General features: G+C 39.1%; 1 protein-coding gene across 3 annotated transcripts in view; it reads left to right on the top strand.

Annotated features, from left to right (window-relative positions):
• LRRC75B (leucine rich repeat containing 75B) overlaps positions 1 to 2,797 on the top strand; it is a 54,317-nt gene extending 51,520 nt beyond the window's left edge. For all 3 annotated transcript variants that reach the window (XM_075215505.1, XM_075215516.1, XM_075215511.1), the window contains exon 5: positions 845 to 2,797. In XM_075215505.1, the coding sequence (XP_075071606.1) occupies positions 845 to 1,319 (475 nt within the window). In that variant the 3' untranslated portion in view covers positions 1,320 to 2,797. The remainder of the gene's footprint in view (positions 1 to 844) is intronic.
• Positions 2,798 to 12,183: the final 9,386 nt, after the last annotated feature.

Below are 12,183 nucleotides of genomic sequence, written 5' to 3'. Positions count from 1 at the left end.
TCTAAAATGATAACCATGTCACATCATTGGGGCCCCTGTCTAAAGTGCCCAGGCCCCCCCAGAGCCTTAATTCAGCTCTGGGCAAGGGTGTCAGATTGACACCTAGTGCTCTTCCCAGTACCACCCCTCATATTATTTGTTTTAGGTTAATCCTAAAACAAATAATAACTCTATTAGTATATATGGTGAAGCAAAAACAATCCATTTGCTTTAAAAATCTGATGTCACTGGGCTGCTACTTTTGGGCCAGTGTTGTGTGCTTGCCCCCCGGGCTAAAGTCTGCCATCCATCCCCTGATTATGGACATATTTAGTTATTTATAAGAATACCAGTTATTTGCTGTATATTATTCAGTTCATTAAAACACAGAATTTGATATATATTATACTCCACTCTGCTTTACTTGCTCTTTAAAAATTACAAATCAGAGTCTTTAAAATAAAATAAAATACAAATATTCTACTCACTTCTGGTTTAGCATTATCCTGATCCTGCAGGTCCCCTGAAGGCACCATCAGTCGAGATTGGTGAACCATTATACTACTGCTTGCCTTGTTCAAACAGGCAGTTGTGTAGTCAGTACCCTTACCCTATGAACCTTACCACTTATGCAAGTTCGCTGACCCTGCTGTTAATTTGAATATGCCGCCTTAGATGGCAAGAGCATCGCATTGCCAGATTGTTAGAGCCTTTATGGTGTGTGGATCAGGGTAATGCTGACCTAGTAGAAAGAAGAAGTTTTTATTTTATGTTATGAACTAAATGTTTGATTTGGGTGGTTTTATGCTTTTAATTGTTGCTTACTCATACTCTTCCTCCACTGATTTTCTTCTCTTTTGGTCAGCCTGAAGAACAGCTTGCAACAAAAGTCAAGCATTGAAGCTCTGGATCTGTCTGGTATCCCTTTATCTCCCAGAGATGTACATCGTGTGGTCCTCTACTTGCAGAGCCATGGAGATAGCCTAACTAGTGTGGACCTAAGCTTCACGGAACTCACAGACAATACTCTGGGGTTGGTCCTGCCTGCTCTTGCAGGTCTCCCCAATCTCACGCACCTCGCACTTAATGGAAACCGACTTTCTTTTGTCACCCTGAAGGAGCTCAGTGAAGCCATGAAGGATAATACCAACTTCCCCTCATTGGCCTGGGTAGACTTGGGCAATAATGTGGACATCTGTTCCATGCCTCAACCAATGCTGTTAGGTCTGAGGCGCCGCCTGTGCCAGCAGAATTTGCTTCCCACCATCCCTGAGGCCCAGGACAGTGACTTGTCTGAGGGTGGGCTTCCCATGTCTTTTCCTCTGCCTTGGGACAGGTGAGACCCCTTACTGAAGTAACCATGGAGACAGGGACTGACGACCCCTCCTCCCACCAGAGTTGATCCCATATAACATAAGCATAGGGCGGATGTCACACTCACTGTGCCACAGGTAGTTTGTTTTCAGCCCAGGAGGGGGGGCACCGGAGGCAGGTACCCCATAGTCCCAATCATTTTCACCCACCGGGTGAGGGGCCCGGAGGCAAGGCAGCACATCACAGCTCAGCACCGACCTCATCACTGTGTGCTCTGTGGATTTATCTCTAAACAAAAGGAGACAGTGATCACAGCCGGGCAGAGACAAAACTGCAGTGTCAGGAAAACCGGAAAAAGGGGGAGTGTGTGCCCAGGAGGAGGGGGCATCTGCTACCATGAAGTGGCATGATTCTGAGGGAGGAAACATCAGAAATATCCTTCAACATGGACAAGCTGCACAGCATATTTATCTTTGAGTAATACATCTCTCTCCACCCCCTTATTGCAGCAGTGGAAGCAAAATGTGTACTTGCAGAATGTTAAACTGCCTACAGAAGTGTAAACTGAGAAGAACACAAAGGAAGTGTTGTAAGCTCTTTAAACTTCAGTGACAGTACAAAAATATTCTTTGACCAGTATCAGCAATGCTAAATCTGACTTTATAATCGGAGAAAGTGTCGCTTTGTTTGCTAACTCATAAGCTTGCTTGGTAAATCCAAGTTCTCCTTTGTGTCAGGTTTAGAAGCTGTTAACATTTCATAAGAGCCTGTTAAGCAATTATAGAAATGTCAGCATATTGTAACATATTATAATGCAACTATGTGACCCTTGCTTGCCCCAGCATTACAAGCCTTTAATAGGTTTTACTAATGTAACATACACGTTGCATATGAAAAGTGTTATGAGAGTTTGGCTTGGGAATGTGTGACTGTCAGTTTTCACACCTGTGTCTTTTGGAGCTGTAAGAGGTGATAAGTGTATGATCAGGATTAGCTTCCGGGGGAATGTGTCCATAGCAACAGGTGTGTTATCTTCATTGCATAAAGTCCAGTTCTCTTCATGCCTCAGTGCTGATAGGCACAAAGGTGAGGACAGAGTCTGCCATATCATGCTGGCCCAACCAAATAGGTCGGTTCAGTAAGTTCAAATTCTTTGCTAATTTCAGTTGTCATATTATGAGCCTTGTACGTTTTAAATCTTTATCTGTAAGTCGTCAATAATTATCTGAATGCTGATCCACTTTAGCAGAGAAAAAAGATAGAAGATAAAGTGGTTTTGGATTTAAATGGACTACTGTATTACTAATACTGTACTGTTTCAATGTAATGGGTAGAACAGTATATGATATTCACATTAGAACAATATATTCAAAGTCAGTGGTCGAAGTGGAAATTTAGAACTGGCGATGTGAAGAATGTAATGGGAAAGTGAATGGAATTGTAATGAAATTTGTGCATAATTTATATTAATTGACATACAAACCAAAAAATAAAAAGTTCATATATGAAGGACAGTGGTGAATTACATTGTTTAGTGAAAATCTGTTTTTCCAATGCAGGTTTGTTAAAAAAAAAAAAAAATACATATAGTTAAAGAGTAAATGTCACTACACACTGGAGGCAGCCATTCCAATATCCTTGATTAACTGGTTCCTGTGTAGGGCCCCCCACTCTGCTCTGAAAAGATCATGCAGAGTTTGGTGCTTGCCCTCACTGCACATGCGCTGTTCCATTTAGAGCAGAGCGGGGGCCTCAAAGAGGTAAGCGGGTCGACCAGTCATTGATAGCACAACTCCGGGAGCAGAAGTGGACACACCCCCGGCACACCCTGTAGTTCCGCCCACTGATACCTAGTACATCACTGGTTGCAAGCATAGGTCCTACTTAGAAACATAGAGTTTGACGGCAGATAAGAACCATTGGGCCCAGTTAGTCTGCCTGTCTTTTAATCTATAGTAACCTCATACCCTGTTTGATCCTTTTATTCTTTGTAAGGATATCCTTATGTCTATCCCAAGCATTTAAATTGCTCTGCTGTATTAGCCTTAACCACCTCTGATGGGAGGCTATTGCACTTATCCACTACCCTTTCTGTAAAGTACTTTTTCCTCAAATTTTCTCTGAACCTACTTCCCTCCAGTGTCAGTGCATGTCCTCGTGTTCTAATATTTCTCTTCCTTTGAAGAATGTTAAAACCTTTGATATATTTGAAAGTTTCTATCATGTTCCCTTTTCCCTTCTCTGCTGCAAACTGTACATATTAAGATCTTTTAGTCTTTCCGGGTAAGTTTTGTGCTGTAGGCCATGCACCATTTTAGTTGCCCTTCTTTGTACAGTCTCTAATGTATTGATATCCTTCTGGAGATAGGGCCTCCAGAACTTAGTACCATGACATACCCTGTGACCAACTAACTGATAAGCATATATTGACTGGATCAATACACACAATAATTTATCAAGTGTAACTAGATACATCACTCTGGTCCATTATACAATAACTAGCTCAATAAACACTGATAATAACCAACCCAGGGCTACAACCCACTGACTGTAACTTATCAATCAGAATAATTCTGAGAAATTCTAATGGGGCCAAGAAGTTATGTTTTTTAATTAGCAGGCTCTTACCTCAACCACTTAACACCGACTAAGGAGAATGTAACTGGGAGATGAACTGATTCTAACTTAGCAGTGTCTATTGGAAATAAAGAGTGACAGGTTCCCATCACTCAAGTAAATATTCCAAACAGGTCTTTTCAGAAACACCTATCCTCAAACCTTTCAGTATCATTCTAAGTAAATTCATTATCTAGAATTATTACCCTTTAGACAAATAATTTCTCCGACTAGCATGTGATACTGTTTTATGAAAGCATTTGATTGCCTTTCAGCAGCACAATGATCCACAGCTATTGTCAGTGAAAATCAAAGTATTGGTAAAAATTAAAATTGTACGTGGTGTGCTAAATTAGTCACATATAATCATTAGAAAGACATAGCATGTTGAACAAAGCCCAGAATAGAATAGAGTTATGTAGTTACTATAATACTTTATTCCCAATGGATCCACCATAGGTGCATCCCAACAGTACAGCTTATTTCACACTTTGCTGGTTTGACTTCTTAATGAGTATAAGTCACTTGATTTCAATTGTGATTGAAACTAACAAGATTATGAGGTGGTTTTCAGGGTTTTTTTCAGTCAAGTTTTATGAATGTTGTAAATTATACATATACTGTATAAAAATATATGTCATTTATACGGAAAATCAACAACAAATTTAATAACATAAAATCTATAAACTGGTAGATACTATTCAGTTATTTATATTCTAGATATAATCATATTAATTAAAAAAAACTGGTTAAATCACTATTTTGTTTAGTTAATTAAGGCTTGAACATGAATTTAAAGCCAAAATGTTTTTACTCATAGAAGAATATTAACCACCCATCCTCTTCAATGTCGATATTTACATCAGGAGTATTATTATTATTATTATTATTATTATTATTATTATTGTTTAGTTACATAGTCCCACCATATTATGCAGTGCTTTACAAAGACTATTTGAATCATTTATATCAGTCCTTGCCCCATTGGAGCTTACAGTTTAAATTCCTTACCACACAAACATACACACACACTACACACACACACTAGGGTCCATTTTGCCAGCAGCCAGATGTCCTACTAGCATATTTTTAATTTAAAGATGAGACTCTACAGTCTTATTCCTTCATTCTTTCCTTCATTCCTCTTTGCTAGACTAGTAAATTTCTCTCTGTTTTACTAATTACATTAGCTTACAATAAACCTCAGGGCTGCTCTCATAATGGAATCAGAGACATCATTGTATCCATTCTTTATAATGTTCTGTGTACTGCAAATATGCGACTGCTATTCTACGCTCGTAGGCCTTATGAGCTCATGTATATGAAACATACTACGGTGCAATGAATCCCTGGAATTCCCATCATCCATTGATTATCATATCATCTATATGGTCTTTTGTGTAATTCACTTAGCTGCAAGGAATTTGACTGCCTAACTGGTTTAGTACCTCTGGAACACGGATGAAATATTGCTGGAGATCATTACAGATAAGTCTGTTTTTCTTTATGTTCCGGTATGCATATACACGGTTGGTGGAAGTGGTGGTACATTGATAGTTATGAAAGATAACACATTATCTCTGGTATCCTATCTCTCTCCTCATATGTATTGAAGCCTGCCGTGATACATTCATGTGAACCAGGGACCTTAACATAAGATGTGCTTTATTCACTTTTCTACCTGATACACATATACATTTTCACTTACTACACCGGATCGCACCTTTCACCTACTACACTATTGTGCGCCGTATTCTTTTTCCTTATCTCTCTTTCTCTCTCTCTCTCTGTATATCATCATCATCATCATCATCATCACCATTTATTTATATAGGGCCACTAATTCCGCAGCCCTGTACAGAGAACTCATTCACATCAGTTCCTGCCCCATTGGAGCTTACAGTCTACATTCTCTAACACACACACACACACACACAGATTAGGGTCAATTTGTTAGGTGCCAATTAACCTACTAGTATGTTTTTGGAGCGTGGGAGGAAACCGGAGCACCCGGAGGAAACCCACGCAAACATGGGTAGAACATACAAACTATACATACATACATATATATATATACCGTATATACTCGTGTATAAGCCGAGTTTTTCAGCATACTTTTGTATGCTGAAAAAGGGCACTCGGCTTATACACGGGTGAACTTACCTGGTGTCCGGGACCTCGGCTGTCAACTTCTGCATATGCGTTCCAACAACAGGAAGTTCGGCATTTGGAACGCAAATTTGCCGAACTTCCTGTTGTTGGAACGCATGCCGGGTAAGTGAAAAATCTCTCTCTCTCTCTCTCTCTCGTTTTTTTAATTAATTTACAGTGCAATTACATAATGAACAAACAATACAGCCACCATGTTCATACATTTATATCCCTACCCCTTATATACCCCTTTATTTAGGTTAGGTTGTACCCAATGATTTTATAATCATTTATTAATGTTCCTTGTCATCTAGCTAAAAATGATTTCATAGATTGAACCTATCATTTTTATTTAGGTTTTTAAATTAGCGCTCTTTTCCACCCTAGGCTTATACTCGAGTCAATAAGTTTTCCCAGTTTTATGTAGTAAAATTAGGTGCCTCGGCTTATATTCGGGTAGACTTATACTCGAGTATATACGGTATATATATATATATATATATATATATATATATATATACTGCTGAACACAGTAATAAAACAATACTGGGTAATGCAGAGAGGTAAGTGAGCCCTGCTCTGAAGCTTAATGACCTAACTAAGAGCAGCCTCAGAACTGTTATAATGTGGAATGTCAAATTTATTGTTAATTCAGCTCAATGTCAGGAGGGGGTAAAGATATTCAGGAACATTTTTCCATATACTTTATTACAATTGCTGGTTGGAAGTATTATTAATTATTCCAAGTGCCCCTGGGCCAAGAGACAGTATAGAACTATTGGTAAAATATATTCTTTCCATTATTTAACCTTTCTATTTTATCTCCATCGTCCATTTCAAATATGTCATTTTATGTTTTTGGAATGTGACTTTTATATGAAAATTAGATGATGTTCCTTCAAGGCATTCTGTTAGTGAATGATGTCTGGAAGAGGAAAATTACTACTAATGTAGATGAATATTGGGAAGCAGAGTTTACCCATTCTCATTGTCTGTGTGAAGGTGAGAATAGTTTAACACTTGAGTGCCCTGGAGGAGTGGAGAACATGACAAATTGTGGCTGGATATTCTTTCTTACCTTTTTGTATTGTTATACCACAAATGATAGCACACAAAACATTAATTTAATTACAGGGTCGATTTATTCATCCAAATAATACATTTGAGGCAACAACACCACATCCAGTGGAGGAACTACTACTGCCTGCAAAGCCCATGTGGCCTGGTAGTGAGGAGCGATGTTGGTCCATCCACTACTGCTACTTGCACAAGCCTCAGCTCAGACAGTCTCTACAAGTTATCATTTCAGAAGTGGCAAATTCATATATGGTAATATACATATGTATGATTGATCATTGATCAGACGTATTGTAACAAAAACAACAAAATAAATAAATTTACATACAAGCATTATTTTAAAATGTAATACAAAATCAAAAAATAGGCTATGTCTGTTAGGGGATGGCGCCCTGTTAGTCATCTACTCGTATACTTCACAAATTAAGCTAAATCAATTTAAATTATTGGCCTACAATAATGGATTCCTCAATTCCAAACATTTTCTCAAATTATATCAACATGTAATTAATGACAATTTTTGACGCATTTAGTGAACATGATAAATAAAGGCATATAACGGCACATAAAAAATAGAGACATTTTCAGTAGTGTGTACCCAGCTTTAGGGTAAACGGAGTAACACACAATGTTCGAGTGATGCACTTTTAAACAGAAGGCAATTTATTAACATCCCTCTGGAATAATAGATCGCCACATAGCAGAAGGTGTATCATTGTAATCGAATATCTTTTTATTAAATCAGTTAGCAAATACACTTGGACACGATGGACCTGATTCATTAAGCAATGTAAAGCAAGCAAATGAGTAACTTTGAACTTGAGCAAAACCATGTTACAATGCAAGGGTTGTAAATGAGTTTATTGTTTTGCACATAAGGAAAATACTGGCTGTTTTTTCATGTAGGACGCAAGAACTTGATAGCTTTATTTTCACACTGACATTAAAAGTTGATCTAGGACATGCCCTACCCCAATTATAAATCTGTCCTCACATTTTAAATTTACCTCCCCCTCTAATGCAACATGGTTTTGCCCAGGGCCAAAGTTACTCATTTGTTTAGCTTTACTTTCTTTAATGAATCAGGCCCAATATTTGAAGGGATAACACATGTTGCTTTCCTACCAGACAATAGAAATTCCTACAAGATGGTTATATTGTACTCCAACTAACCAAACAACCTGAGATACACATTCTGAGTGTGTACTAATGACACACATACATGCGTACACATATACATGTATGTGTACGCATGTCGGACATACGTATGTATGTCCGAAATGTGTGCTATCAAATTCATCAAGTAACTGATTTCAAGATACATAGCAAGATATATTAGTTTGGAAGCCGTTTACATGACATAACAGTGATGTGACGTATTCCTGCGTCCGATCACGAAATCGAACCATTTTGCAGAGTTGAGTTGCATTGAGTTGAGTTTATTTTTCAATAAGTAGCTTAGAGGTTACTTTGCAGTAGAATTCTTAGGTAAATACAACATTATTTACTTTATTTCAGGTTTTAGTTTTACAGTAAATATACAGAATGTTGTACTTATCTAAGAACTCTCTTGTAAAGTAAACTCAAGACTATTTATTATAAAATAAACACAACACAACGACACATCAACTCAACTATTTATTTATTTCAATGTAGGATAATGTATAGTAACATACATTTTAAATAATATAAATAATGTAATTACAAATAGCTTACTTTGCAGTGGAGCTGATTTTGCATCATCTAACAAGGATTTGGTTTTATTTGAATCACACAATGTATTACAGATGACAGACCCTTCATGTAGGTGGCCAATAATGCGTGTTTAATTTATGGCATTAAAAATTATGCTAACACTCGTGTCTTTGTTGTATCTACATGTTTCTTAGGGGCACTATAGATCCCAGCATTGCCTTGCAGCCACGGACTATGCTTGTGCTGTAGTACATGTGCTACTTAATGGCAGCCTGGCCATCCTAGGACCTGTAGGGCACCAGGGATATAATACATTCATGTATTATTATTATTATTATTACTTAAAAAAAAATAAAAAAAATACACACAACAATGTTTGGAACAATTCTTTTTTACTAAATAAACAAACAAGTCTTTTATAGTGGTTAATAATGAGAGAAGTGTATGCAGTTGTATGGTCCGCTCTGGCATTAGATGACGAGACTGTCCAGGTGTGTCTACCCAGCGCTGCCAACATCGGCGTGGACTTACACTAGACCCCGAGCTGGTGCAAGCTATACGTGTGAATTTCTGCTTGTGGCAGAGTATGAATCTGATGTATTCACAGGTAAACACCGACTTTATGTATTTCTTAGGGGTGTCCGCCCATCACACGCCCCATTTTCCTCCCAAAGTCGTAGCCTGTTGTAAGTGCCACTTGCTCGCTTTCACGTGTACTTTTCTTGCATACACCACTGTATCTCTCAGTTTCGCGAACCAAACTGTCTGTTCTGCGCATGAGCAGAGTGATTTTGAGTATGATGCGCACAAGATCGGCAGATACGTGCCTTGATGAATCAGGCCCACTGTGTTTGGAATCTTAGAGGACAATCTGTAAGGATCCTTCCATAAGAAGAGACCATTATATGGAGAGAGAGATAAAGTAGCTGAGAAAAAAACAAGTCACAAAGTCTAAAACTGTAGTTTTCCTATAGAAATCAATAAGAGATATTTGAGATAGTAAATGCAATATAAGTAACCTAATAACCAAGGGCCTGATTCATTAAGGATCTTAACTTGAGAAACTTCTTATTTCAGTTTCCTGGACAAAACCATGTTACAATGCAAGGGGTGCAAATTAGCTTTATGTTTTACACATACGTTAAATACTGACTGTTTTTTCATGTAGCACACAAATACTTGATAGCTTATTTGTACACTGAAATTTAAAGTTGATATTTGTGTGCTACATGAAAAAACAGTCAGTATTTAACTTATGTGCAAAACAAAATACTAATTTGCACCCCTTGCATTGTAACATGGTTTTGTCCAGGAGACTGAAATAAGAAGTTTCTCAAGTTAAGATCCTTCATGAATCAGGCCCCAAGTAACAATGGAAAGTTGCGATATCTGATGAAAATAATACAAATATATCTGTGAGAAGAAGAATAATCTAAATGTCAACATACAAATTACAAGTAATATTTGTAACAAGAACTACACACACTAACATTAAGCTGTGAGTTGTTGTTTTTTTATTAAATAAGTGATTTATGAAAAGGAGAAACCACACATCTATTCTTTCAAACACATTTATTTAATTTCTTTTCACAAACTATCTAATTGGTTTTTATTTTGCTTATTATTTTTTAAAAAAACACATTAACTGACCTATGAATATTTTAAATGATATATGGCTAAATATTAATTTTTATAAGTTCTATATAAAGTTCTATTTTGTTTGAAACATTGGCATTTCCTAAGAGTTTTAGCTCTTGAACTAAATCTTAGTGATGGAGCTTGTATTTAATAGTGAGTGTGAGATACTTTAAGGGGATTTTAGTCATTTTTAGATAAAATAGGAGGTTTTATTTTGGTTAACCGTTTCACACCCAGATATGAGCATGAGCCGGGGGGTTTTGCTGTGATACTAAGGTAAAAAATAACACTATAGAACTCAGTTAGAGGACCATATCAGAAAGGAGGCAAAAGTCAAAGAATTTTGTTCAACACTAACAATCAAGAACTAGAGATCTAACAACTAACAAACAATAATGGCAAGATTCCAGTAGATGGGGACTATCCAGTAGGTGGGGGCTGTCCAGTAGGTGGGGGCTATCCAGTAGATGGGGACTGTCCAGTAGGTGGGGGTTCTCCAGTAGGTGGGGGCTGTCCAGTAGGTGGGGGCTGTCCAGTAGATGGGGACTGTCCAGTAGGTGGGGGCTGTCCAGTAGGTGGGGGCTGTCCAGTAGATGGGGACTGTCCAGTAGGTGGGGGCTGTCCAGTAGATGGGGACTGTCCAGTAGGTGGGGGTTCTCCAGTAGGTGGGGGCTGTCCAGTAGGTGGGAGCTGTCCAGTAAGTGGGAGCTGTCCAGTAGGTGGGGGCTATCCAGTAGGTAGGGGCTGTCCAGTAGGTGGGAGCTGTCCAGTAGGTGGGGGCTGTCCAGTAGATGGGGACTGTCCAGTAGGTGGGGGTTCTCCAGTAGGTAGGGGCTGTCCAGTAGGTGGGGGCTATCCAGTAGGTGGGGGCTGTCCAGTAGATGGGGACTGTCCAGTAGGTGGGGGCTGTCCAGTAGATGGGGACTGTCCAGTAGGTGGGGGTTCTCCAGTAGGTGGGGGCTGTCCAGTAGGTGGGAGCTGTCCAGTAGGTGGGAGCTGTCCAGTAGATGGGGACTATCCAGTAGATGGGGACTGTCCAGTAGGTGGGGGCTGTCCAGTAGGTGGGGGCTGTCCAGTAGGTGGGAGCTGTCCAGTAGGTGGGGGCTATCCAGTAGGTGGGAGCTGTCCAGTAGGTGGGGGCTATCCAGTAGGTGGGGGCTATCCAGTAGGTGGGAGCTGTCCAGTAGATGGGGACTGTCCAGTAGGTGGGGGCTATCCAGTAGGTGGGAGCTATCCAGTAGGTGGAGGCTGTCAAATTTCTTTCTGAAACCTGTAAAAAATTACAGCCCTGCAGTGGGCTCTCAAGACCATCAGGGGTTCAAACTGGAACTAAGATCATACCTAGCCTCAACTTTTCTGTCTACTCTTGTCCGCACAACACTAAAGGCCGAGGCAGCAATGCAGTCTGAACTTAACAGTCTTCTTAAATCTGTACACCAGACACCCTGCATTCCAGACCACAAGGTTCTCTCAATAATAGAAAAAAAAAAAAAAACTAGTGTCAGGCAGGCCATGTTAATCTTGGGATATATGACAGCAAACTTACCTACGGAAGAATGGTGCAATACTACAATCCCATCAAGAATGGATCGTCTCCAAATGGAAGAAGGGAAACAACTCATTAAACACTCAACAGGGAGTTGCAGGAATTGGTGGAAATAACCAATAAATCTTCCAGGGGGTATTTTATTTGCTACTTGTTGACCAAACTGA

The sequence above is a fragment of the Mixophyes fleayi genome, chromosome 1 (assembly GCF_038048845.1).
Source record: "Mixophyes fleayi isolate aMixFle1 chromosome 1, aMixFle1.hap1, whole genome shotgun sequence".
In the NCBI taxonomy this organism is placed as follows: Eukaryota; Metazoa; Chordata; class Amphibia; order Anura; family Limnodynastidae; genus Mixophyes; species Mixophyes fleayi.
This window is presented reverse-complemented; position numbering and strand designations above follow the sequence as displayed.